General features: G+C 53.0%; 1 protein-coding gene, 1 long non-coding RNA gene and 2 other non-coding genes across 9 annotated transcripts in view; 2 read left to right on the forward strand and 2 right to left on the reverse strand.

Moving 5' to 3' along the window:
• RCSD1 (RCSD domain containing 1) overlaps positions 1 to 15,735 on the forward strand; it is a 49,340-nt gene extending 33,605 nt beyond the window's left edge. For 4 of the 6 annotated variants that reach the window (XM_033092764.1, XM_033092767.1, XM_033092766.1 and 1 more), the window contains 5 exons: positions 547 to 636; positions 4,470 to 4,538; positions 7,605 to 7,808; positions 9,820 to 10,524; positions 13,473 to 15,735. In XM_033092764.1, coding sequence (XP_032948655.1) covers positions 547 to 636; positions 4,470 to 4,538; positions 7,605 to 7,808; positions 9,820 to 10,524; positions 13,473 to 13,505 — 1,101 coding nt within the window. In that variant the 3' untranslated portion in view covers positions 13,506 to 15,735. The remainder of the gene's footprint in view (positions 1 to 546; positions 637 to 4,469; positions 4,539 to 7,604; positions 7,809 to 9,819; positions 10,525 to 13,472) is intronic. The other 2 variants (XM_033092765.1, XM_033092769.1) reach the window with 1 other exon arrangement.
• A 5,021-nt stretch (positions 15,736 to 20,756) lies between these two features.
• LOC117015368 (uncharacterized) lies at positions 20,757 to 22,004 on the reverse strand. The gene is made up of 2 exons (XR_004421701.1): positions 21,882 to 22,004; positions 20,757 to 21,469 (listed from the first exon to the last, which is right to left on the reverse strand). It is a non-coding gene; the product is annotated as an uncharacterized LOC117015368 (long non-coding RNA).
• Positions 22,005 to 22,623: 619 nt separating this feature from the next.
• On the forward strand, positions 22,624 to 22,695 carry TRNAP-CGG (transfer RNA proline (anticodon CGG)). Its single transcript has one exon. It is a non-coding gene; the product is annotated as a tRNA-Pro (tRNA).
• A 599-nt stretch (positions 22,696 to 23,294) lies between these two features.
• Positions 23,295 to 23,366, reverse strand: TRNAP-AGG (transfer RNA proline (anticodon AGG)). Its single transcript has one exon. It is a non-coding gene; the product is annotated as a tRNA-Pro (tRNA).
• Between the last annotated feature and the right edge of the window lie 1,052 nt (positions 23,367 to 24,418).

Genomic DNA, 24,418 nt, shown 5'->3' on the forward strand with positions numbered 1-24,418 from the left:
GGACTCACCGAGTTTGAGGAGCTCACTAGAAGTGAAATGCGGGAAGGGCACCCCGAAGTGGGGGCGGTTTATCGTGGCCCCTTGGGGCAAATGAGAGTGTGGTTGTGTGCTTTTATAGGTGTGTTATTTTGCACTTTTGTTTTCCTGTCTGAAAAAGTAGTCCATCATTTCTAGACATTATGGGGATGTCATAAAGGGTAAAAAAGAGTATTGCTCAAAGGTGCTGGCAGGGCTTGGAAACTGGATGTGGGTGTTGTTCTGAGATGTTATTTCGGGTCAATGGATCTGCAGTAAAAAAGGATCCTCCAGCAGGAACGGACTAGGAGAGGAGAGGCCGAAAGTCCACATGGATAGACAGACGGCTGACCAGAATCCATTTACCGCATTAATGGCTAGTCTCAAAGACATGCCAGCCCTGCCTCCATTCTTTTCTCCTCCAGACTTCCCCGAGCATTCCTAAAAACCAGTTTCCACTTCCTTCCTCTCCCTCCCTGTAGCCTGATTCGCTCTCTTTTTCTCTGTGTCTGTCTGTCACCTTCCCTCCAGATGCCAGCCAGTAAACCAACCAGAAGGAAACCGCCCTGCTCCCTCCCTCTGTTCCCCCCCAGGGTAGAGCTGGGCCAGAATGGTGAGGAGGTAAGTGCAGACCACACTGCTGTGTATGAACTCTCCTTCTTAGAGGAAGGGCCCCAAATCCACACGTTTTGACCGCAAAAGCTGTGTGGGCAATTTCTCCATTCCAGAGTCAGGAATGAATCTTCTCTTCTAAATGCTTCCCGAGTCCTTGACTCTGAAACTGAGGCTTCTTCTGCTCCCTGTCCCTGAGCGCCCTTTGTGGTTCGTCAGGGATGGGAACCCTATTTTTCAAGCCTGGGAATTTCGGCAAAGAGAACGGACCCTACAGTGTTACACACACACCCCCCCCCCCCCCCCCATCCAGGAGCCGTGAAAGTTAAGCTGCGCTCCCAGGTCTGACATAGATGATCTTCCAGGTGGAGAAGCACCTGGGTACAGAGGCTCGTTTACATCAGGCAGAATTGTAACGTGAGCATCCCACGGCATCTTGGGAAGGCAGGCTATTGTTCTGGATCACGGGAGGAAAACAGCGCGCACAGGAGGCCTCGCTGCCCTCAGATATAAACAGCCAATGTTACCACCATGAGGAAAGCTCTGGTAGCCTAGACCATAGCCGGCAATAAACCCCGGCTGCATGCCCACCTGGGCTTCATTGTCCCGTTGCAGCCGTAAGAGGAACTCCTCCACGCCCCGTCCCAGCAGCCCACGAACCTCCACGGGGGTCGCGGTCCCTGCCAGAAGTGAATTTGCTTGTTCTCTCATCCAGCCTGGGAGGCCAAGCCCAAAACAGGGCGAGCCCCCCACAGACAGGGCCCGCCTCCCCCTATAACCACCTCTCCCCCGCCCTTCCTTTCTGGGGACCAGCGCCCCGACCACAGACACTGCATACCTGTGCGAACCTGGGCCAGCCTCCGGGTGCCTCCGTTTTCTTCCCTATAAAGTGAAACATGTGGAGTAGTTCAGTGGTTTTCAACCTTTTTGTCCTCTCACGGCTTATAAGCAGAAGCCCATCAAATAAAGCAGAAACTCACAGCTGCTCCTGGTCAAGTGTGGGACAGCGGTCTAGAGCCGCTGAGAATACCCCCAGACCAAATAAGCTGGTCTGCTCTGAGAATACCCCCAGACCAAATAAGCATCTTCTTCTAGGATGAGAACCCCGAGAAGCACAGTTTTAAAATACACTGTTTTCAAAAGGAAAAAAAAACCACTACATTTTTTATTGGGCCGCCTCCAGCGCTATCATGCTTCTGTGGTTTCGAGGGGTTATCAGGCAAGGCTATGACCAAACGCACACCAAGAGCTGCCCAAGGGTCACTTCTCCTTGTGACCGCCACCCCCTGGGCTCAGGGTCGATGCTGGGACAGGCGGAGGCCATGACTGCCTCCTGACGGCCTGGACTTGGACAGAGTCCCTGCACCATGCTGGACCTGCTTCCTTTCTTGCAAAATGGGACAAGGGCACTAGCCAGACATGATGGGGCCAGTTGGGGATGTTTTATTCCCCGGATAAAAGCGGAGTGAGTTGGGTTAGTCCAGCGGCTCTGGGAGAAATAAATGTGCAAGTTTCACCCCACAGGGCACCACCCAGCAGTTAAGTGGCATACAGCAGCCAGAGGCTGGATAAGGAGGAGGGTGGATTTTAGAAGGAGATCTCCCCTGGAGTGACAGGCTGCCTGCGCATGGCAAGGACCCTGCTTCCAGGATCAGCGACTTTTTGTTGCCTTGAAATTCACTTAGAAATAAAAAGAGCGACCAGCTTTATCTGGCTGGGTTGGAGGGGGGCTGCTGCCCACACCTCTCCTTTCTATGCTCACACCTGAGCCTGCAGGAGCCCGGATGCTGAGCCTGGGGGCCCTGAAGGGGGGGCCGGTCAGGCTACCCCTCATGCCTAATGCACAGCCCTGGGAAGGGTCTTCCCACCCCTTCCTACCCCTGCCCTCTCCCGGCGCCTGCACCAGCCTGCAGACAGGGTGACCAGGAGTTACCCCTCTCTGGAGAACCCAGTCCAAAGGGGGTTCAAAGTGGCCACAGACCCTGCCTCGTCTGCCCAGGGAAGGGCTGAAAACACTCCCCTCTGAAAGACCAGGTCCATAATTCTAGACATTATAGGAATGTCTTACATGGACGTATACACATCCACGTAGAAAGATGGAAGGCTGGCGTTTACCTGCCGGCGGGAGCCCCTTGTGCGGAGCCGCTTGTTAAATGGTACAGGAAATGCTGCCACCTGCTGCCGTCCTCAGGAACTGCATGAGCGGCTCGAATTCTGCTTTGCAGTTAGTTCAATTCAGATCAACAAGGATTTTGAGGAGCCTGGGCTGGGTTCCCAGCCCTGCCCTGTGGAGAAGGGGCCATGCTTATTAATTCCACTCTCTTCTGAAGATGGTAGTCAGCTGGGGAAGAGATGCGTTTATAGTATTACACAAGGTGAGCTTTGTCAGCAAAATTGTAGTTGCAATTTCTAAAAACGGTATCTCCAGATATGCTGGCTCATGTGAGATTTCACCGTAACTCACAGCGGTTAAGGACAACCCAGTTTGTCCTCACCATGGACACAGGGCGCCCTGGAATCCTGCTCTAGGGACGCGTCTAACAGTGTAAAGCCCTGGGGCCAGAGGCCCCTGGGAGCTACAGGGCTTCTTAGAATCACTGGTTCCCACCTGCACGCCTGGGTCTCGGTCGAGGAGGCTGTGGCCCAGGCCTCCATCCAGCTCCCCTTGAAGCAGAGTTAGAAGGGTCGGGGGCCTCTTGGGTCCCAGCCAGTGACTGCCCCATTGCAGTCTCTGTCCTGCGATGCTGGACCTTGAAAAGGTCCCAGGAGTTCAGCTGAATCAGTCTCCTCCTTCCTTCACTAAAATACAATTATCTCATTCAATACACATCTCAGAATATTTCTAGGGCTTGGTGTTATTCTTCTTATGGTTCAGGTAAGTGAGTGTATGGGGGCGAGGGCGGGGAGTACCGGGTGGGTTTCCAAAGCAAAGGAAAACCCCTCTCCTCCCTGGCCTCTGAAGGTACATGAAGCCTTCTTCTTCTTCTTCCTCTCCTTCTCCTCTGTCATCACCACCATCAGCACTGTCATCCTTGCTACGTGGGAGGATCAACACACCTGTGGGGCCAGATGCAATTGTAGGGATTTGGCACAAAACAAGGAGTCGATCTTTTTAGATAACATAAAATTAAAGACAGAAGTCTACATACATTCAGCTAACAGAGCACACACGTGGTTTTATAGATGTGTCTATGCCATCGACCGCTTCTAGAAGACAGAGACTGAATCACATTCATCTTCGTGTAACCAGCACCATGTCTGCCATGTAGTAGATGCTCAATAAATGTCTGCTTAATCAGAATGAATATTCAATGTTTTGGAAAACGACAATTTATAAGCAACACCGTTGGTGGGATTTTCCAAAATGTCATTAGTTTAAGTCAGAGAGGAATTTCAAAGACCCCTCTGTCAGGGTTCACTCCTGGTCTGTGGTTCGCTTGGTTTGCGACCCACAGGACAGTTGGTCCTTTTGCCCTTTCTCTTTGAAATTCCCTCCACCTATTGACTCATGGTGTTGAACGTTGGGAGGGGTGGACAAGTTCCCCGCAGACATAGCGGGTTCCCTTCCAATGACTGTGAAGTCATTCTTCCTGGGACACTTCGGATGTCTGTCCAGCCTGCTCTCATTCATAGATTCAAGTGCTCTTGCTAGTGGAGAGATGCAAGGGGGGGAGGGGAGCCCTGTCCCCCAGCTCTGGTGAGGTACGTGGGCCACTGAAGCTCATTGGGGAAGTGGGGAAACCAGCTTCTCCTCGTCTCCCTCTCATGGCTTCTGAGCTCCAACCAGAACCCTACCTCCTTCCGCCTCACTCATCTGATATTTTGCTCCATTTGCTCTATAGAAATCACCCAACACGAGCCACCCACCGAAAGTCAAGGTGAAGAGCTCGCCTCTGATCGAGAAGCTTCAGGTAAATACAAAACGGTTGCCCGTCCTACCTCTTACCCACCCGCCTCTTATCCAACATCTGCATGTCTGCATCCCCTGGAGAGTTGACTTCTGATAACCAGCTAGTGGCCAACTTGCCGTAAAGGATGAGGAGCTCTACCCGGGGGGCAAAGGGCCAAAATAAGGACCACATCCAGCATGCGCTTGTGTAGTTAACACCCAAAGGTGGCTGATGAATAACGGGCTGCCTCAAGCATCTTGTAGAATAAGAAATGCACCAGGGAGAGCCCCAGGGCCTGGATGCAGCCACAGGCCATTGCAGCCCAACACAGACAGGGCTGGAGTTCAGCGGCCAGCCCCTGCCCTGGAAAGGCCAGGTTCACGGTTTGGATAGCATTCTGCCCTTCCTCCCCCGGTCACCTTGTGTGCCCACAGCTGGGCTGGCTTCCCTGGAATGTAGAGGAAGCATACGACCCTGCGTTTGAGCTCACAGTCTGACAGCGGAGATAAGATTTTTGCACGTGATACAATAAAAGACACACAGGAGAGTGAATACCAGAGATCTAAAGTGTGTGTAACCTCCGACGCCCACTGCTCTGGACCAGGGTTTCTCAGCCTTGGCATTCTGGGGGCTGGACCATTTTCTTGCAGCGGGGGGCTGCCTTGTGCATGGTGGCACCCCTGGTCCCTGCCCCCTGGATGCCAAATGTCTCCTGGGGACAAAATCGCCTCCCTTTCCCCCTGCCCCAGGTGACAACCACTGCTCTAGAACTTTGGAGAAGAGAGTAGAGGGGGCAGGAGTAATTAGGGAATGCTTTGTGAAAGACCCGTACCCTGGGTCGGTTCTTCAGAACCGGTGGCTGGAAAGGAGGAAGCGAGGTGCTCCTGGGACAGGAACAGCGTGAGCTAAAGCACAGAGGACAGGTAGATCCGTCTGGGTGGGCCTGTATGAGACGCTCCAGCTGTCACCGCAGTGTCCACGCAGCCACCCAAGAGGACAGCAGGACTCTGGTGCTCTGTATTCTCTCATCGGGGCCCACTAAGGAAACTGGGTGATGGACACTCTTCTGCCGCTGTTAGCAGGGGTGTCAAGATAAATAGCCACAGCCTCTGCACGTCCCAGCTACCGGAGAGCCCAGGGATTTGGCCCCAGCCCGACGTGGGGTTAAGGAAAACACCTCTGCTTTCTGGCCTTGAGCCTACGCTGTGGAGGGTGGGGAAGGGTCCCCCTGAAGCGTCATTCATACAGAGAAGCCCTGATTCCACCCCAGCTGCAGGGAGAGAGTGGGCTGTCACTCTAGGAAGCTGCAGGGCTCCCACATACGTGACAGGGACCTCTCAGATGGGATCCCAGAACTCGGACGGCCCTCCAGCAGCCAGCCGAGGGGTGCAGCCCAGGCCCCCCACCTCTGCAGCTGTGCAGCCCCTCACAGCCCTCGTCCACGTGCCAGAAATTAGTTCCCAAATGCTCTGTACCCTGCAGCCTTGGTCCCATTCCCCTTTCTAGGCATCAGTGACCCTCTTGGGGAAACGCGGCAACTTGAGAATGAGGTTTTGACCTCAAATTGCTTAACCCCATTAAGAGTGCCAGTGACAATGGGACAATTGGGCCAAATCCTACGGGAACCTTACTTTGGAGGGACCAGGTGGGGACAGAACTAAGAAATGCATCATCAGCCAGAGTTTTCTTCTACACATTCTGTTGGATGAGTTGTGAACGATGATTTTTCTTCACTCAAGTCCATCATTCAAAGTCCAAGTTTCCTGCTTCCTATCTGTAAACAGTCTTACAGAGGGAACTTCCGGGCTTGAAACCGAGAGGGGAGAGAGACCTTTAATGTCCAGCTCACCGAGCTGACACAGCCTCCGTGGGCCACACCCGCCCTTTGAGACTCACCACACGCTGCTTTTGAACATGGCGTGGGCTACAGTGTTGATATTTAACTTTTCTATTTGTGATTTTTGCCATGACTCAGTCTTGCCTATCCTAGTAGTTCTTTCTTAAAATCACAACAGAAATACGAATTCCGCCCTCGGCATGGAGGACTCTCTACAGTCTACAGGTTCCCAAGTGCACGCAGCAGTTCAGCAAGGCAGAGCCTTGGCTGGAGGAAGGGTGTCACCCAGGGAAGTCTGGAGGCAGAGGGTGTGACTGTGAGTCGGGCAGTGGCAGGAGAGAGTGCAGGGGACAGGTCCTAAGGGACTGGGCAGCTCAGGCTAAGTAGTTTGGCCCAAGACAGGATCTGACACCCAGAAAGCCTATGACTGAAGGTCCCAGCTATTAGATGGCGCTAACGGGGCTGGGGGCCCTCACTACCTCCCTCCACAGGTGCTCTCCTGCATCACCACCTTCTCCAGGGTGGATCTGGGACACCCCCAGGCCTCCCCCATCCAGCTCAGTCTCCGTTACTTTGGGGCAACCTTCCCGTGTGCTTGCCCTCAGGGTTCATTTTAATCTGCTTTCCGCTGCACTGTGATGCCCCAAGCAGGAGGGTCACACTGGCACTTGTTTGCTGCCTTCCCCCCAAAGGCTCAGCAGTCTGCTATGTCCACCCCTCTGGCCGGCTCCCGAGGCACCAACAGACCTGGCTCGAGTCCCAGGGCCGGTTCCTCAGCCACTTTCCTAATTTGTGCAACGAGAACAAAACGAAACAGGTAGGGTCCTTACAGAGGGAAAAACGACGTGTGCCGGCAAATAGTAAGCATCCAGAAACGGTCCCTACTGTGACGCTGACGAGAAAGATGATAAAGGCGCAGCCTTCCTGTGAGATCCTGGAGCCTGCGGGTTGCAGTCCCGACTCTGGCCTCTTTGTCTACACGCTGGGGCTGTTCCGGCTTTTTTGTTGGATCCGAATCAGTACTTTGGGCATTGCCGCCTGTAGAGAGCCAGGTAGCAGGAGACGGATCGAGTCGGCGGGGCTTCCAGGACAGGACACGATGTGACAAGGGATAATCGGTTAAGAAGCAACATGAACAGCCTCGTGTTCCCTGGTCTCAACCAGTTCCGAGGCCAGGTAACCAACAAGCCAAAGCAGAAATGCTCACCGTGTCCCACTCCGCTCTGAACCGTCTCGTCTTTTCTCCACAGGCCAACTTGGTCTTCGATCCAGCGGCCCTGCTGCCTGGAGCCTCCCCCAAGAGTCCTGGGCTCAAAGCCGTGCTGTCACCATTTCACAGCCCACCTTCCACTCCCAGCAGCCCTGGCGTGCGGTCTCGGGCCAGCGAGGCAGAAGCGGTGCCCGTCAGCTTCGACCAGCCTCCGGAAGGCAGCCATCTGCCCTGTTACAACAAGGTGACGTCAGGGTCCCAAGCCTGGGGGTGTGTCTGTGGAAAGCTGGGCCCCGGGCCATCCTGAACCATCTCTGCCCTGTTGTTATCCTGGAGTGAGGAGGACACATTTAAGCTGTAGTCAGAGCTGGTTATTAACAGAAGGGAAATGTCTCCTCTTCTTTGCAAGTGATTCCAGAGCTAAGATCAGCCCTCTCCCTCCCTGTCACTGTCACCGGAAAGCCAGGCTTGGGGATGGCATGTTCTGTCCTTGGTGGAGAAAAGGGCAGGAACTCAGGGCTGGTCCCGGCTGCACAGAGTTATGTCAAACGCTGAAAACCAAAGCTTAAGGCCTGGTCGGTGACTCACACCGAAGGGTGGGCAGGGTCGCGAGGGCTCCAAAACACGCTGTTCTGGCCCAAGGTGACTGACCCTACCTGTCCCAGTGTGGGCTCAGAGCATTCTCCCCGCAGTAAGAATTCTTGCCCTAGTTAAAGAACATCCAGACTGTTCCGTTTGCAGCAAGATGTGTGGCAGGACTGGCTTCTGTAGAAGCTGCCCCCATACTGAGTGTGTGCCTTCTTTCACCAGTCCCAGCTAGGAGGTGATAAGACTCGGAGATACGGCCCAATACAGTGCAAGCAGGTGACCCACAAATCTGGGACAGAGCCAGGCAGGGGCCCAGGTTGAGGGGGTCTGATGCCCGGGAATGGCCAAGGGATGTGACTTTGGAGTTACAGATGGAGAGACTGGGCTCTAACAGAAAGTCCATCTGGGAAAGAACGGGCAAGTGTGTCGAGACAGGTGGGGCCCAAGGAAGCAAACGGGTGAGGAGGTGAGGGATGGCAGGAGCTTGCTGGCCGGGGACCGAGGGGAGAGCCTGCAGGCCAGAGTGACGGACAGAGGGGAGCCCAGGGCAGAGCCTTGTCTCTCCCAGGGTGTCATGGGGCGTAGGGACAGGGAGGGAGGCACTGCCACCTGGCCATACAGCGGCCTTGGTATTCTGAGGGCAGCCGGGGAGCAGCCGCGGTGAGCTCTGGTCCTGCAGGGCTGGCCTCGCCGTGGTCTCAGGAAAGGGCCCGGGAAGGCTCCTCAGCCAAGGATTCCTCCCAGAAACCTCTGACGTGGGAAGAGGATGGCCGAGATGTAAGTCAGTGGGGAAATCAAAGTTACAGAAATGAGATTCAGTTGACACAGATGTTTACAGGGCATATCCCTTGAGTAAACGAGGGCATCTGAGAGCAACATTTCCACTGAACTTCTGATGGACTTGGGTGGGCCGAGGTGAGCCCCGACTGTCAGACTCACACGTCCCTGGGAGGAAGTGATCTCCAGGCAGCTCTGCTAGGCGCTCCTAAGACACGGCTGCTAAGGACAGTGGGCCTGACTCCCGCAAAGCAAAGGAAACTGGCTGCTCAGATGTCCAGTATCGGTCAGCTGTGTGGGGACAGCAAGGGACGAGCCGGGCGAAGGGAGGAAGCTGGTCCCCCGTGTCCAGCTGCCAGGGCTGGGCCACCAGCAGGCCCCTAACCCTCCCTCTTCTCTGCTGGGTTCACCTCTGTCAGAGTCTAATTTTCAAAATGTTCAAACATGACTCTTGTACAAAATAGATTTTATTCAACGTGTCCGTGTATCAGGAAACCTGTCAGATGGTAAAGCTCATTCAAAGAACATTGAAAGGAAGAACTGGTTATTTACAGACAATTTAAAAAGCAAATGTTAGCATAAAGTTGCTAAATCAGACACCAAACTGATGAACGTTGACAGGGCAGCCAAGCCAGAGGCTGCCTTTCTTCCTGGATGGAAAGCATGTGCGGGTCCTGCGACAGAAGTCTGCAGGCTCCCCACCCTGTCATCTCTCAGCCCCGTGGGGCTCTCAGCAGGAATCAGTGGCCATCCACGTCCATCCGTTCTCCAGAATGATCCTTGGCTGGGCCTGTGGAGCAGCGCTTCGGGCTGGCTTTGAAAGGAACCCGCAGCGTTCCTTGCAGCCTTTTTTACAGGTTTGGGGTAACGTTCCTTCATTCCTCTTCCAGGTGCGGACGAGAGGCTCCATCAAAAGGCGCCCTCCTTCCCGGCGATTCCGAAGGTCTCAGTCGGATTGTGGGGAGCTGGGAGACTTCAGGGCCCCAGAGTCGTCCCAGGAGAATGGAGCCCAGGAAGAAAACGGGGACGAGGTCTTCCCTTCCCAGAGCAAGGCCCCAGGCTCCCCTCCAGCCAGCGAGGGGGCGGTGGGGAGGGAAGGGAGCACCCCGGGGTCCCACGAGAAGCCCCCTCTGAGAAGGACGACCAGCAGGACAGAGAAGCAGGAGCAGAAGGGCCAGGCCGCAGAGGAGGACCCGCAGCCTGACAAGCCTGCACAGGAGGCCCAAGAGAAGGCCCTGGAACCGGCCTCGGCCTCCAGTGCAGAGGCCAAGAGTGGGTGTGGGAGCCCCATGGAGGCAAGCACAGCCGGAGAGCAGACGGAAGAGCCCACACAGGGGAAGGCGGAGATGGAGACGACAGGGCCTGGAGAGGAGGAACCCGGACAAAAGAGCCAAGACAAGAAGCCACTGCAGGAGGAGGGGGCTGGGGAGCAGGAGACCCCCCAGATCCCCCCGGGGGGAGCGGAGGCTGGCCTCACCCCCAAGGAGGGGCAAGGCAAGGAAAAGCAAGACGAGGTGCCCATTCTGGAGCCCGGCTGCAACCCCAGGACCGGCCAGGCCCAGGCGGAGACCAGCAGTGAGGTCCCCGAGACAGAGGTAGGCGGCCGTACGTGTTCAACCGGGGAGGGCTGGTGTCACATGCTCTGTTCCCTACAGTCCCATTACGGATCAGCTCAGTGTGCCGTAACAAAGGCATGGGGTTGAGACAGGCTGTCGCTGATGGTGAGGGACAAAAGGACAAGCCGGGGACACGTGTCTCAGGCTCTCTCGGGTTTCTCACTGACTTGGAGCTCGGTGCACATCTGGGTGTGGACGGAATGAGCCAGACTGGGCACAGCTCAGTGACCAAGGTCCACGCACATCGACCGAAGGGCTGGGGAGGCGGGGTCCTGCTGTGGGCGTTCAGAGAGGAAAACGCACAGTCCAGCCGTGAGACCAGCAGCTCCTCAGGGTGCATTAAAGAAGACGAGACAGGGCAGTGGGCAGGGGAGGGACCAGCTGTGTGAGGAGAGTGGAGAGGAGGCAGGACAAAGGTGGCATTTGAGCTGGCCCTTCCAAGGAGGCTTTGTCACCTGCACTGGCTCACAGGTGGGGGCACCCAGTGCACACAGGACAGGATAACGCAGTCCCTGCCGCCGGTCTGGGCCCACTCTTCCTGGCCCCAGCAGCTCTCTCCTCCCCACCACTCCCAAGAAGCCCTCCTTGAACTCACCGGCCTGTTGCAGGAGCAGAGCCAGCCCTACTGAGACTTACAAGTGCCCCAGTGCTTTCCTCGCCCCTCTTAGTTCTTCCTTCCTTTCTTTCTTTCTCATTCGTTCATTCATTCATTCATTCATTCATTCATTCATTCATTCGTTCGTTCAAGCCACCACCAACTTCCTACTACATTAGCGTCTTCTCTGGCTTCCTGCTTCCACTTTTCCTGTCTCTATAGTTCAGTCTCTGTACAGCATCCAGAGGGGTGTGTGTGTGTGTGTTTGTGTGTGTGTATGTGTGTGTGTGTGTGTGTGGAGATTATCTACTCGGTGCTAAAATTACTCACCTCCTGTGTTAGTTTCCTGCGGCTGCCGTAACACAGTAACACAAACTTGGTGGCTGCAAACAACAGAAATGGATGTTCTCACAGTTCTCGAGGCCACCACTCCAAAATCCAGGTGTTGGCAGAGGTGGTGGCCTCTGGGAGCTCTGAGGGGGAGCCTGTCCCAGGCTGGTCCCCTAACCTCTGGTGGCAGTAGCCACCCTCAGAACCCTTCCAGCTCCCGTGCTGTGGTGGCCAAAGCGCAGCTGCACTCACCGCCTCTTGGTGCTTTTCTCTCCCCTTACTCACCGCGGACTCACAAAGCCCTGGTGCTCTTAGCCCCTGGTTTTGGAGAAGAAGAAACTGAGGTTCCCAGAGAGACAGGAGTTGTCCAAGGCCACAGTCCTCGATGGTGGCATGAGGGACGCCAGTTCTCACCACGATAAAGTGCCTCACAAAGCGCCTCTGCACATCCGCACATCTTATTTAACCCAGGAGGGGCGTTGCCACCCGAAACGGGGGGTGACAGGGGCTTCGTTCCTCAAGAGGAAGGAGGGAAGGTTTCACAAATAGACCAAAGGCATCAGACGTGTGATGCCTCCCAAACCGACTGCCTCACTGCCTGGTTCTGCCATTCTCCTTGATTTCTCGACACCAGACCTGAAATTCCTCTCTCGCTCCCTGAGGAGATGTCACCTCCTCTTGAGCCTCCCCTATGTGGTTGCTTTGCTCTCTTCTTTCTCCCCCGTTCCCCGTTAGCTATGCAGATTCCCAAGACTCCTTGGCTCTTGTGCCTTGTCACCTGTCTTGGGGCCACACTCCTGTTTGTTCCCAGCTCAACCCCGCCCTTAGCCTGTGCACTGCCCTTCCCTGGGGCCCTGGCTCCCTCTGTGACCAGCCAGGTCAGTGCCCCCCTCCGGCTAAAAGGAAGACCCACCACCTTCCTCATCCTCCCAAAATGTCTCCTCTTCCTGCGAGTCCAAGGAGAGGCCCCCGTGCTGTGCTCTTAGCTTCCCCCCACTGCCGTTTCCTGGACATTTGCACAGCACGTGTTTGTGGAGTGTGAGCGTGTGTTTTAAGTGACGGGTGAGACTAACAAGGCCCCAGCCGGTTGCTCTGTATTTCCAGTTCCCCACTTGCTCTCCGCTTTCTGCCCCCACACACGCTGGGTGTCTAACCCTAAAGAAAACTCCCTCTGTCCCCCTCCCACACACACCCCCATCCTCTCTGTGCCCCTCTCCTTTCTTTCCCCTGGTGACCTCATTCTTATCAATGATTTTGAAGCTCACAAACGCCCTCCCAGCCACCAAAAACTGGCCACGTCTCACTTCTTGTCCTGTCACCTCCGCGGGGCAATTGACGCTGCAGCCGACCCCTGGAGCCCCCTCACCCCGTCCTGTCTGGCGCCTGGCCCTTCGCTCGCTCTCTGCCCCCTGAAGTGAGGACACGTCTGCCCTGGCTCCCACGGCCGGGCTTCCGCCGGCACGTTTGGTGGACACCGCTGGACCGGGCCCTCGCGTTCACCTTCCGTCCACGCCTGATGACTCAGCACCCGTGGTCCCCTCCACACCACACACTCCGCGCACGGAAGCCTTCCAGCCCCTCACACGCAGCACTTCCAAACCCACACTCATCCTACTCGCTGTTTCTCCACTTACCGTCAGCTGAAAGCCCAAACTCTTCACCCACTTCCGCTCAGGAAGTACTGCCTCTTCTTCGTCCTCTGCCACCTCCGTCCCCGTGCCTAATCGGTCTGCAGGTCTTATTAAGTCTCCCAGTTAGGGCATTTCGCTTTCTCTGTCTCTATCTCCACTACCACCCCACTCCCTTACCCTTCCTTCCTTCTCTCTACAATCACAACTCACTCCTAACGGAATTCCTGGTCCCCAGACCCACTCTGTACGTTGGACCCAATCCGTCTTCCTGGAAATGCCGTCTCGCTCGTCTGCGCTCCTACCCTCAGCCCCTGGACACTGTCAGGATTTCCCCACTCGCTCCAAGTCATTCTTTCCTCCTCTGTTGACAGGGTGACACCTCTGTCGAGGACACTAAAATGTGAAGACAGCTCATTGGGCTTTATGACAAAGCTGCTGGAGACGACTCTTTGGAAGTAGCAGCCACCATAGTAGCAGCAAATGAAGCCACTGCAGAAGCAGACAGTGCGGGAGGCTGCGGCCAGCCTGAAGATACAAGGTGCTTTTTTGCTGGCCTCTACCCCGTCCCAGACGGAGGCTGGATCTGAGGGCACAGACCTTTATCAGCTTGAGTTTGTGTCGCTTGATGGACTTGGTTAAAAAAAAACACAAAAAAACTTATTTAAAACAATTTACTGTGGTGACAACTCCCTACGGATACTGGGGTCCAGCCACTCTCCACACACACCGATCCCTGCAGCTGACCTCAGAACTGGACTCTGATTTAGCGGATCAGATTTTGTTTGTGTAAAGTGATAGCCTTTTGACTGGTCTAAAGTGTTTACCATTCTCTCATGTAAGTAAAAACTAATTTCGGGTGGCAAGAAACAAAAGAAAATAGTACTGCTGAAAACAGGAATCCTGTAAGTTACAAAAAGATCTTACATTGTATCAAGGCCGAGACAACCTATAGCAAGAGTGTCCCAGCGGCAGCAGGAGCTTTGCCCATCCCAGTTTCCTAGTTGATGACACACCAGGGAGTGAGGGGTTCAGCTCACCCCGTTCTGTGTGGTGGGTGGAATGGAGGAGGGCTCCACTGGACAGGCAGAGTGTCAGGAGGTTTTCAGGCTCAGCCCTGCCTGCATTTCCTCATCCTGGGAGGATGAAGTCTGCACCTCCAGAAGGTGAGCCTGGAGCACGGATTAGAAATTTCCTGGGAGGTGCTCTGAGGACGGTGGTGTGCAAACTACAGAATAAAAACATGCTTCCTCGCTTGGCCGGGAAGCTGTGCTGGAATGGAAGCCCAGGCTCTCCTTCCCCACGCAGGAGGAGGGCGTGGGGGTTTTGGGTCCCAGGAGCTCTGGCTTTAATGTTCGGTTTGAAGGATGCAGGCGATTTGCAGGGATGGGACCCTGACTCCCCATTCTATGACTCACAGCCTCTCCCCAATTCACACGCTTCTGCTGGAAGACGTCAGTCCAAATGAATGTTTAATCTTTAGGGTCGGTCCTTAGGTGCAGTTGAGCATTTCAGCATCTCAACGGGCTGATTTGGCAGCTGCAGCAGCTGTTTTTCTAGAGGTCTGTTGGACCACACTCTGCTGACTACAGAAAATCGTCTCCCCGGCTCAAAGCCTTATCTCAGCACTGCTGCCGGCGCAGGGGTCCGTGGACCTTTCAGGATAGACACCAAGAGGGTGGGTGAAACTGTTTGCAGAGAGAAAGGTTTATGAAAGCGTAAGCTTCATGCACCAAGGGAACACGCTGCTCCGAAAGACCACAGGGGTGGCTCCCCGGGTCTGTGGGGAGAGTGTATTTATGGGCCCTCAGCTTAGGGGCCCAGTTACTTTTGCTGGAATGGGGTGGGGAGCTCCCAGAATTAGGTGGCCACCCTCTGTAGGGTCTTCTATGGGCCCCTCTGGATCTGTCAGGGGCTGGTGGGTGTGTTCAGTATGGTAATGAGGGCAGGACACTCCCAGGACAACTATTCTAGCTGCAGGTGACCCGGCATGATTTTGAGGACCTTCCCTGAGATCTGATTATATCTTTTTTGCAGTTCTTGTTTCTTATTGGTGGGAAAGTATGACTCACGGTTGCTTCCCCAGAGGCAGGTTTTGGCTACGTGACTACCAACCACAGTACCTCAATTTCTTCCTCCCATTTAGTTTTCCCAACTCCAGGAACAGGATAGTGTTAAGATTTTGGATATATATTTTTTCAAACCTCTTTAAATGTAATGTATCTTCTAAAACTTGTAGCCTTGTGAAGACTGATACTATAATAAGCTTTGTATTTTAGCCGAGTTTGGGAGACGTATGTGTCAGTTATTTTGAGGTCTCTATAATATCTGTCTGTCTATCTATCCAGCTATTGACAGGGACGTATGCCCCCTAAACAATACACGGTTTTATTTATATATGTCTTTGGGTTGTTTGTACACTCACACACATAGCTGGGCAAGAGTTTGGGGAAAGCGTGCATGATTGTAAGTGTGTGTGATGAAGAGGGAATCTGCCACTCTCCCTTACGTGACAAAGGAATGGAACAGGAAGCATGGGGTGTAAATGTGAAAATAAAACTATTGTTCTTCTGGTCTGTACCTTATCGTAGCAGAGGAGAAAGAAGCAATAAAAAAATGACAAGATGCGATGCTGAAGGAGCGTGCGTGATGGTGTCAAAATACCTTTCTGTCTCCCCAGTTCCCTAGTAGTCACAGTATTTGATCTGTCTTGCAAAAAAACGCAAAAAAAACCCAAAAAACAAAAACACAAAACAACCAGAGACCCCGCCCCCCACTCCCAGGGTTGTTACAGTGATGGGGGCTTTGGTAGGGAACTCACAGGACCCCACTACAGCCTGGCTGCTTATATGCTTATACTCTCCTTGCTTCGTTGATACCGGAACCTCCAAACTGAGGATTAAAGAAATCCTCTTGTGCCTTAGGTGGCACAAAGTCATTACCGGGCCAGGAAGACTTTCATTCAGGCTGCCTTCACAGGCTTGAAAGGAAACACTGGTTCTTCACAGCTCCAAGGTAAAGAGAAGAGTCAGAACCATTCTCCCACTGCCTTTATAGACTAGCTTGAAGTTTAAACAGCGTTCTTCCTTTCTGCAGAGTGGGAGTAAGAAAAAACCTGGATGCTTTGAAGGGATGTGCCACTAAGTAACAGGGGTTTCTGATGCTGTTTCAGTCGCACATGGGACCAGGTAAGCAGGTGACCGCCAGGGGCCCAGTGGCCTCAGGACCCCACTCTCCTCACTGAGGTCACCTGAAAATAGCCCAGTTTGCCAGACTGGTTTTGGCTGGTGACCGGTTAACTAGACACTCAATAAATACATGGCAAGTAAGGGAGTAAATGAGTGGAAAGGCAGCCAACTCATTAATCTTTTGATTCTTGGGAGTGTAAAAGTGTAATACAGGTGAATGGATGAGGACCTTCAGCAGCTAATGAAAGGGATCCAATTCAAACTGGCTGATGGAAACAGAACTATGAGTGTAGGTATCTATCTATGAATATCTCTTTCTCTCTTTGCCTATATACTGAATAATATAAATTAAAAATCCATGGACAGACCTAATACAATAGTCAAGCAATGTCAGAAATTAAAACTGAGGGTCCTTATGACTTTGATTAAATTTAGTTTTAAATCCTAGCTCTAGAAATCATACCCTGTACCCCTCAGAGACCTCACCTCTCCCCCAGATAATCAGCAACCCCTGAGGCGGGACAGACCTGACTGGTGGTCACATGGTGAGACCTCTGGCCAGCTAAAGATAACATCTTGATCTAAGTTATGTTTCAGCTCCTGAGCCCTAAGATGGAATGGCCCCCTGGCTACTTTCCTAGGAGATTAGAGGAATGCCAGAAAAGACCTCAGAACTGTCCTCAAGATCTAAAGAAATGATGCATTACCCTTATCTCACCTCCTACCAACTGGCTCCCAGCATAACCCTGAACCCCTAACCCCCTGACCCACGGCATCTTGTGATTTTTGCCCCATAGTAGAATCTGTAACCCACATGCCATCAGGGAGCCAGGTCTTTGAGCGCTAGCGCACCTGTGTCTCCGGGCTTGGTGCCATTTCCTTCTTTGCTGCAAACTCCTGTTTGGGTCTCCATTGGCTTTGATGCGCGCAGGCAAACGAACCCCTTTTGTCCAGTAACAAAATCTCTTGGTTATCAGTCTCTGTGTTGGCCAAGCAGGTTCTTCCCAGCCTACAGACCCAATGGACAGAGTTTATTCTTTCCCAATAATTGTGGGGGCAGGGGATCCTGCAGAGCTTTTCTATAGGGCCCCCATGGATCATACATGTATATGTCCATACCTGAACCAATCACTAAGACCACGGAGATGCAGAGATCAGACTGGCCAGGCTGATGTCACCTGCCCTGTCCTGGCATTAGGGGCTAGGTGACTCAATCCTATTTACTCTTCAAGGATTGTCAATGGGAGGGAGCAACAGGGGTGACTCAGGGTGAAATCGGGGGGGGGGGGTCCATTACCAAAAGAAATGGTGCTGGGTAGGCAAAAAAAAAAAAAATATTCTCCAACAAGGCAATACCTGAAACACCAAACTACTACACCATTGTTGGCTAAAACATTAAATTTTGTTGGACTCTAATTAGTTCTAATCAACTGTGTGCTCTGTGGAGCAGGTAAAAAGAGGAACAGAATGTCTCTAGGTCACACGCGACCGACCAGGTGACTTACGATGTCAAGAGCACTGAGCAAAACTCGAGTGCTGCTCGAACAGAAGCCCCCGAAGAACGTCAGTCTCATTATTTTGTGTAATAAGGTTTTGCTGTGTCCTGAGCTCCCAGCCAGCATCTGTTTGTTCACTCTGCACAGTGCCTCACACATTGTAACGGCTCAATACATATTTGTGAAGTGAGGCATAACTGAAGTGATTTCGGAGCTGCAATAGGATGACGTCCAACATTCATCGCTGCCCACCACCTCCCTCATCTGGTACCAGATGTCAGAATGTGCAGTCTTCCTTCCCAGCCAATGTGTACATCCTGAGAGGTCATGTTGAAGCCTCCTTTTCATCGTGCCTTAAGTTGAGTGGGTTTTTGAAAACCTTTCCCGAGGGGGTTGGAAAAGACGATCCACGTGCACCAAAGTCTAGGGGCAGGAGACACACCTTCCTGACTCCCTAGTCTGTGTGGGGTTCGCCAGGGCTGCTACCCTGCCTGCTGGTGTCCTGACCAGGGCGGCTGTGCATGCTGAGAAGACCGGCATTCCAGGTCTGCCCTCAGCTCCCAGGAGAGCTCTGGGAATGCCAGAGAGGCCCCGCTGTGGTCAAATGGGGCAGGAAACTGTGGTTCTTTGAGACTCTTCAGAGTTCGAGGAGATGATAAATATGTTATATGCCTCACAATGAAAAGGGAGCCACAGTGTAAAACCACCCGCCTCACAGACAGGAGCAGAGAGACTTCCTTCTCCTCTGAGCCCTGGCAGCTGTGGGTTTCTCCACGGGAGCTGCACCACCCAGGTCCTGGCACAGCCAGGGAGAGGCTGTGGGGGAAAGGACAGGTCCGATGGCTAGGATTTCCCCTGGGGACTTGTGAATAGCGACTCTGGCCCTTTGTGGTGTTGTTTTACATAAAACTTTGAGAAAATTTCTGGAACTTTGACAAACCTGTAATGTCAGTTATCAGACTTATCAACCACTTCTGTTTTAAAGAATGAGTGGACTGAACTGCACGTTGAACCAGCATTCAGAGACAAGATTCCAGAATGATTGTATGGTTGGTACTCAAAGCATGGGTATTTCCAAGACGCAGATACTCATTCCTCTTCAAGAAAATCAAAGGACCTCCGACGTCCTGTGGCGCCAGCGAAGGAACCATGGGTGCTGGAGGGGGCCAGCTGTTGCCCCAGCATTCATCGCTGCACCTGGCCCCTCAGGAGTGACAGTTAGAGTCTTACTATCTTCCTCTGGAAACAGTGGGGATGGGAACACACAAAAGGGCTGCTGGGCATTACCTCTAATTCTGTGTCGCTGTTCACTATACTAAGCACAAAGAAATGCATAGTTTTAAGAACCCTGTTTTCTTTGTGATTTAAAAATGTTTGGTGCCAGATGGATACCAGATTTATCAGGATGGTCACTTCATAAGGTATATAAACATCTAATCACTATGGTACACACCTGAAACTAATATAATGTATGTCAATTATAATTTTACCATAAATAAATAAAAAGTAATTACTTAAAAGGTAAATTATCTTTATTTTTCTCAATATAAAAGCAATATCTTTAGAAATGTATGGAGGAAAAGAAAATATTTTAAGTAAATCAAAAAATATCTGTAAGTCCACTACGCAGAGATAACTAGTGTTAATACTTAATGGATTTTTTTTCCTCTAGTGTTTTAATGCATGTATCTATGTTTTGTTTTGCTAGAAAGCTTAGTTGCTAGAATTCTTAGTTGTTACAAAATTGGAATCTTACTCTATGTAACTGTGTATCTTTCTTTTTTGTTACATACTATCATGAGCATGTCTTTATAAACAATCATGATTGTATCATGAAAACGATACAATTAGTCCTCTTCTATTCACCCTGTAACATTCAGAGCAAATCTGTATAAAACAGAGGCAATCAGATCCCCGCGCGGATGGAGTGTTCTAGTGGGAAGCTGTTCTTTTCACCATGTAAACCTTAGATTCCTATCGCCTTTAGGACCTCATGCACTCTCAAAACTTAAAACGAGTGAAAAACTTTGGAATGGAAAATGAAGGGCTGGGGCAACTCCAAAAAGTCATTCCTGATGATTTATGGATTGCAAAATTCAGAGGGAGGCATGTGATAAACCTCAGAAAAAGGATCATTGAGGGGAACCACATAGAAATGCTTTTAGTAAAAAGCAGCTGAAGCTATCATAGGACATTGGACTGGAGTCTGGAAAAAGACACACATTTTCAACCAGAGCCAAGTTCTGTTTGGATCAGGACACGGCTTGCAGTAGGCAAAGCACATCTACCAGCCCTGACAACTGCATTGGCCTGGGAGTCAGTCAGCACCTTACTCCACGGGCAGCAGAAAAGGCCAGCACTGTCCCGAGGCCAGGCCTGCCCGCCAAGTTAGCAGGACTGTCCCTTTGAATGGCCGACCCACCGATGAAATTGTGTTCTCACTTCCAAGGACTGACCATTCCATGTCAGAGCTACATTTGCACCACTTAGTCTAAATTGAGTCAGAATTCAGTGGTAAGCAAACATGAGTTATAAAATAGTCACTAATCCCTCACCATTAGTGATTTAAAAAGCCAGTCATGGTTTTATCATCCCTGACATCATCCCAGAGTTATTCTAATCATCTCCTAATGGCCCTACTCTTTTTCTAATCTCATCTCCGCCCTCTCATGCATCTGACCCCAAGTCAAAATTATGTTCAATAGTACTTTTGATGTTACCTCCATTCTCAATAGTTTGGATGCCACCAAATCCCTTAAATGAAATGAAAAGATTGAACCATGGGTTCCATAGTTCCCTGAGAACCTCTTCTCCCACATCGATTTCCATCTTACTTGCTAAGCAGCCAAACCAAGCTCGTGGGCATGGAATTGCGTGGACCAGTAAGAGTGATCCTCCCTTGGACCATGCCAGCTCTGGGCGTATGTCCCAAGGAAATCATGTAAAACATGGGGCAAGTATATACACAAATGGGTCAATCAAACAATATTTATACCACTAGTTTATCATGTACCATAGTTGAAGAATAATTAAGAAAGGTGTGTTATATTGTCTTGATGGAATATTATGAAATCATTACAAACACTGGGAACGAAGGCAAAGGATACAAAAACAAACAAAAAAACTAACAACAAAAACCTTGTAAGTGGACACTGGCAAAGGGAGGGGGACCCCCCCCAAACCTGGCACTCGGTGAGTGAGGGAGTGAACGGAGCCCCCCAGGAGCGGGATGCAGCTCAGGCAGGGAGGACAGTGAGCCCTAGCAAAGCCAGTCTCTAAGAGGAGGGCAAAACTCAGACTGCTCTGGAGGGCCCTGGTGAGCCACTCCTCAGACTACAAAAGAGTGAGTGAAGAGTGAGTTAAAAGCAATAGCAGCTCTCATCCCTCGCTCAGGAGGAGGGAGAAAAGTGGTCTCAGACAAGGAGGGGTGTCAATGCAATTTTTCTGCATGGCCAAGGCAAAGAGAGGGCTTAGAGCTGCCAGCCCCAGGCTTGTCGCCTGCTCCGGGGAGCAGCAGCGCTCTGGGGTGTCTACATGGCCAGAATGGGGAGCTGAGGGGGGTCTGGAAAGGTTTTCTAGCTTGTGCTCTGTTTTGAGGTGTTTACACTTGTGGTTTGCTGTCACAGTCCCCAAGGCCATGACCTGTAGTCCTGAGGGACTCCCGCTGAGTGGATCCCCAGTGTCCACCTGCATCAGGAAGAGGGAAGGGAGGAGGGAAGGGCAGAGAAGCTGGAGCAAACTGGAGCTCTCCAAAGGTGAGAGGGCAAAACCACCCCCTGGACCCTCGGAGAACATTCTGACCAGGCTACCAAGCAACGGATCCCACTGCGCGCGAATGAAAGGGAGCCAAGGATGGAAGGGGGCTTCGCAAACGAGGAGCCTCTGCCACCCGCCCACGAACCGCAAGGAGGGGCGGGGGAAGGAGGCGGAGCGCAGGCCTAAAGCGGACGAGGCTGGGGGACCCCCGCCCGGAACGCGCACGCGGGAGACCTCGGGCAGGACGCGGGAGGCGGCGCCGGGCGAAGGCTGCCCCCTGCGGCGACGTGCGGGTCCCCCGCCGCCACGGCGCCCGCCTCTGCGCTCTGCTGCCCGCGTTCACCTCTCCTTCCACGAGGTCGGCGGCTCCCGGGCGGGCGGCCGCGCTTCCCGCCGTGTGGCCCTGAGTGAGCTCCCCAACGTGTCGGGGCCTGATGTCCTCGTTGCAAAACGGTGCAGCCGTGGCCCGGGGCAGGTCGTTAGGAATGTCCAGCGAGGTCCACGCGTGCACAGCGTTCCAGAGAGGGCACGCTCCGCAGGGAACGTTGGGGACAAGTTCGCTGCGAACCCTCTGCTCCGAGACTTCTCCCCATGTCCCCTTCCCAGTGGAGGTAAGGAGGGTGCCCTCCTCCCCCATTCCCAGCCCACCCACCAGTGGGGTCGCCTGGGGGCGCACGGGGGGCGGTGAGAGCGGGGGGCGCAGGGCGGGGATGGAGGCGCGCGGGGCGCAGAAAGGGGGGTCCGAGCTGAGGCTGGCGCCGCTCCCCGCCACGGGCGACAGCTGGCGGCGGGCTCCCGGACGCCGGGCCTGCGCCCTCCTGGCTCGGGTCCCCGCGCGCAGCCGCCGCAGGGAGAAGGCCGGGCGCTCCCGGGCTCGGGGAAGGCGGCGCGCGGAGGCGCGGAGCCCGGGGCCGCGAGCAGCGCCCCTCCGCTCCGCTCCGCTCCGCTCGGCGGCCAGGGCTCCGCGGCCAGAGCCGCGAAGGGAGCGGCGCCCCAGCGAGGAAGGGCGGCGGGTCGGGTCGGCACGGGAGCGGGGACGCGGCGCGAGGCTGAAGGGCGCGGCCGGGAGCCGGGCTGCCGAGAGCGGCTCGTTGGTCTAGGGGTATGATTCTCGCTTCGGGTGCGAGAGGTCCCGGGTTCAAATCCCGGACGAGCCCAGGCTTTTTCCTCTCCTCGCCCGTCCACGAGAGGTCCTTTTTGTCCCCCACGCATCCCACTGAGCGTCTCCAATGCCACGAGTCCGATCCCTTGGATTCTACTGTCGGTCGCCTTCACTTTGCGAAGCGGGATCGAAGGAGAGCGACTCGTACACTCTGTGGTTGCCGGACGTCGGAAAGCAAGACACGACCGTGCTTTGTACCCTTTACAACCCGCGCGCGCGGAGAGAGACGCCTCGCGTGGAATCCGGGGCCCACGTGAGCGGCGGCGCTCGGGTGAGCGGGGCCCGGCTGCCGTGGACCGGCCCCGCGTGGGCACGGCGAGCGCCCACACCTGCAGGCGACTCCGAGCGGAACTCCGCGTCCCCGGTACGTGCGCTCCGCGCCGGCCACGGCCCGCGTGGGCACCGCGTCTGCCAAGGGCCGCGATTGCGAGCGGACTCGCCACGTTCCGTGCGTAGCGGTTGTGTCATGTCCAGTGTGTGCTCTCAGGTCCAAAAGTCTCGCTTCTGTGCGGTGCACCAACACGCGTTCGTTACACGTACTGCTCCAGCCTAAAACGAATTCATTTCGACATTTTCAAGGCGTGAAGAAAAGGTGGGCTCGTCCGGGATTTGAACCCGGGACCTCTCGCACCCTAAGCGAGAATCATACCCCTAGACCAACGAGCCGGTGAACGGTCTGCTCGCCGCCACGATAAAGGAAGGCGGGACGCGATCGCACCGCGCCCCCAAGCGATTGTTCCTAGAATTGTGTTTGTGTCTTCCAGCCTTTGTCACGTTCCACACTTAGTTTCCTGTTTTCCTCGTTTCCTCCTTTGATCTTTGCCAATCAGTTACACGAAAGAAAACAACGGTTGTCATTACCGATGTAATATTTACCTCTTATTTCGAAAACCGTAATTCTGTTTATATTCATGGCTAATAAATTGCAATGAGTGTGTGGCGCTGTCCCCGTGGCCGCCGGAGTCCAGACTCGCTCTCCCTTACTGAGTTCTGGACATTGCACTTTCCAATCACAGTAAAATTGCGGGTTTCTTGCCTCTACCTTTTAGTCTCGTGTTCAAAGCACCACTTTTTCAGCCTTATGAATTTCCCAGGTCTGTGTTTTTACTCAAACTATTCTCTTCAGCTGGGAAAATCACTTTCCTTTTGGATAAATCCCAAACTCCAACCTTCCCAGAAAAAATTCGGATTTTAACATATTAAAACTAATTGTACGTGTCTCCTCTAATCGTAATTTAGTGAAGGACAAGATACAAACACCAACACAGAATTCTACGGTGTAATTGGCAACCAACTGTGTGATTGGTTACAATTGGTGCCCGACTATCCCAATACGTATCTTTAAGGCATGGCTTCTTTACTGTATTTTAAATTTTTAAACACTTGGTATTGAGGCTTATGCTAACAAAGCTGGTGCTCAATGAATAATTGCTGAATGACTGCAATTTGTTCCAAATTCTTTAACAATACCAATTTTGGTACTTGGACAATCAGTAATTGTGAATTGTCACTCTAGCAAATCACTAACCGGATAGGAAATAACAAACAGACAGGTGACTATCCTAAATAGACCTAGTCATCTATTTTATTTCATATATCATTCATCCATCAGCTTATCCATTCATTCGATGGCTCATTCATTCAACAAACAAAATTCAGTAGCACTATGTTTAGACACTGAATTGTCAGCTTTCTTCCTAGGGTTTGACACCAGTAAA

The sequence above is a fragment of the Rhinolophus ferrumequinum genome, chromosome 22 (genome assembly GCF_004115265.2).
Source record: "Rhinolophus ferrumequinum isolate MPI-CBG mRhiFer1 chromosome 22, mRhiFer1_v1.p, whole genome shotgun sequence".
Taxonomy (NCBI): Eukaryota; Metazoa; Chordata; class Mammalia; order Chiroptera; family Rhinolophidae; genus Rhinolophus; species Rhinolophus ferrumequinum.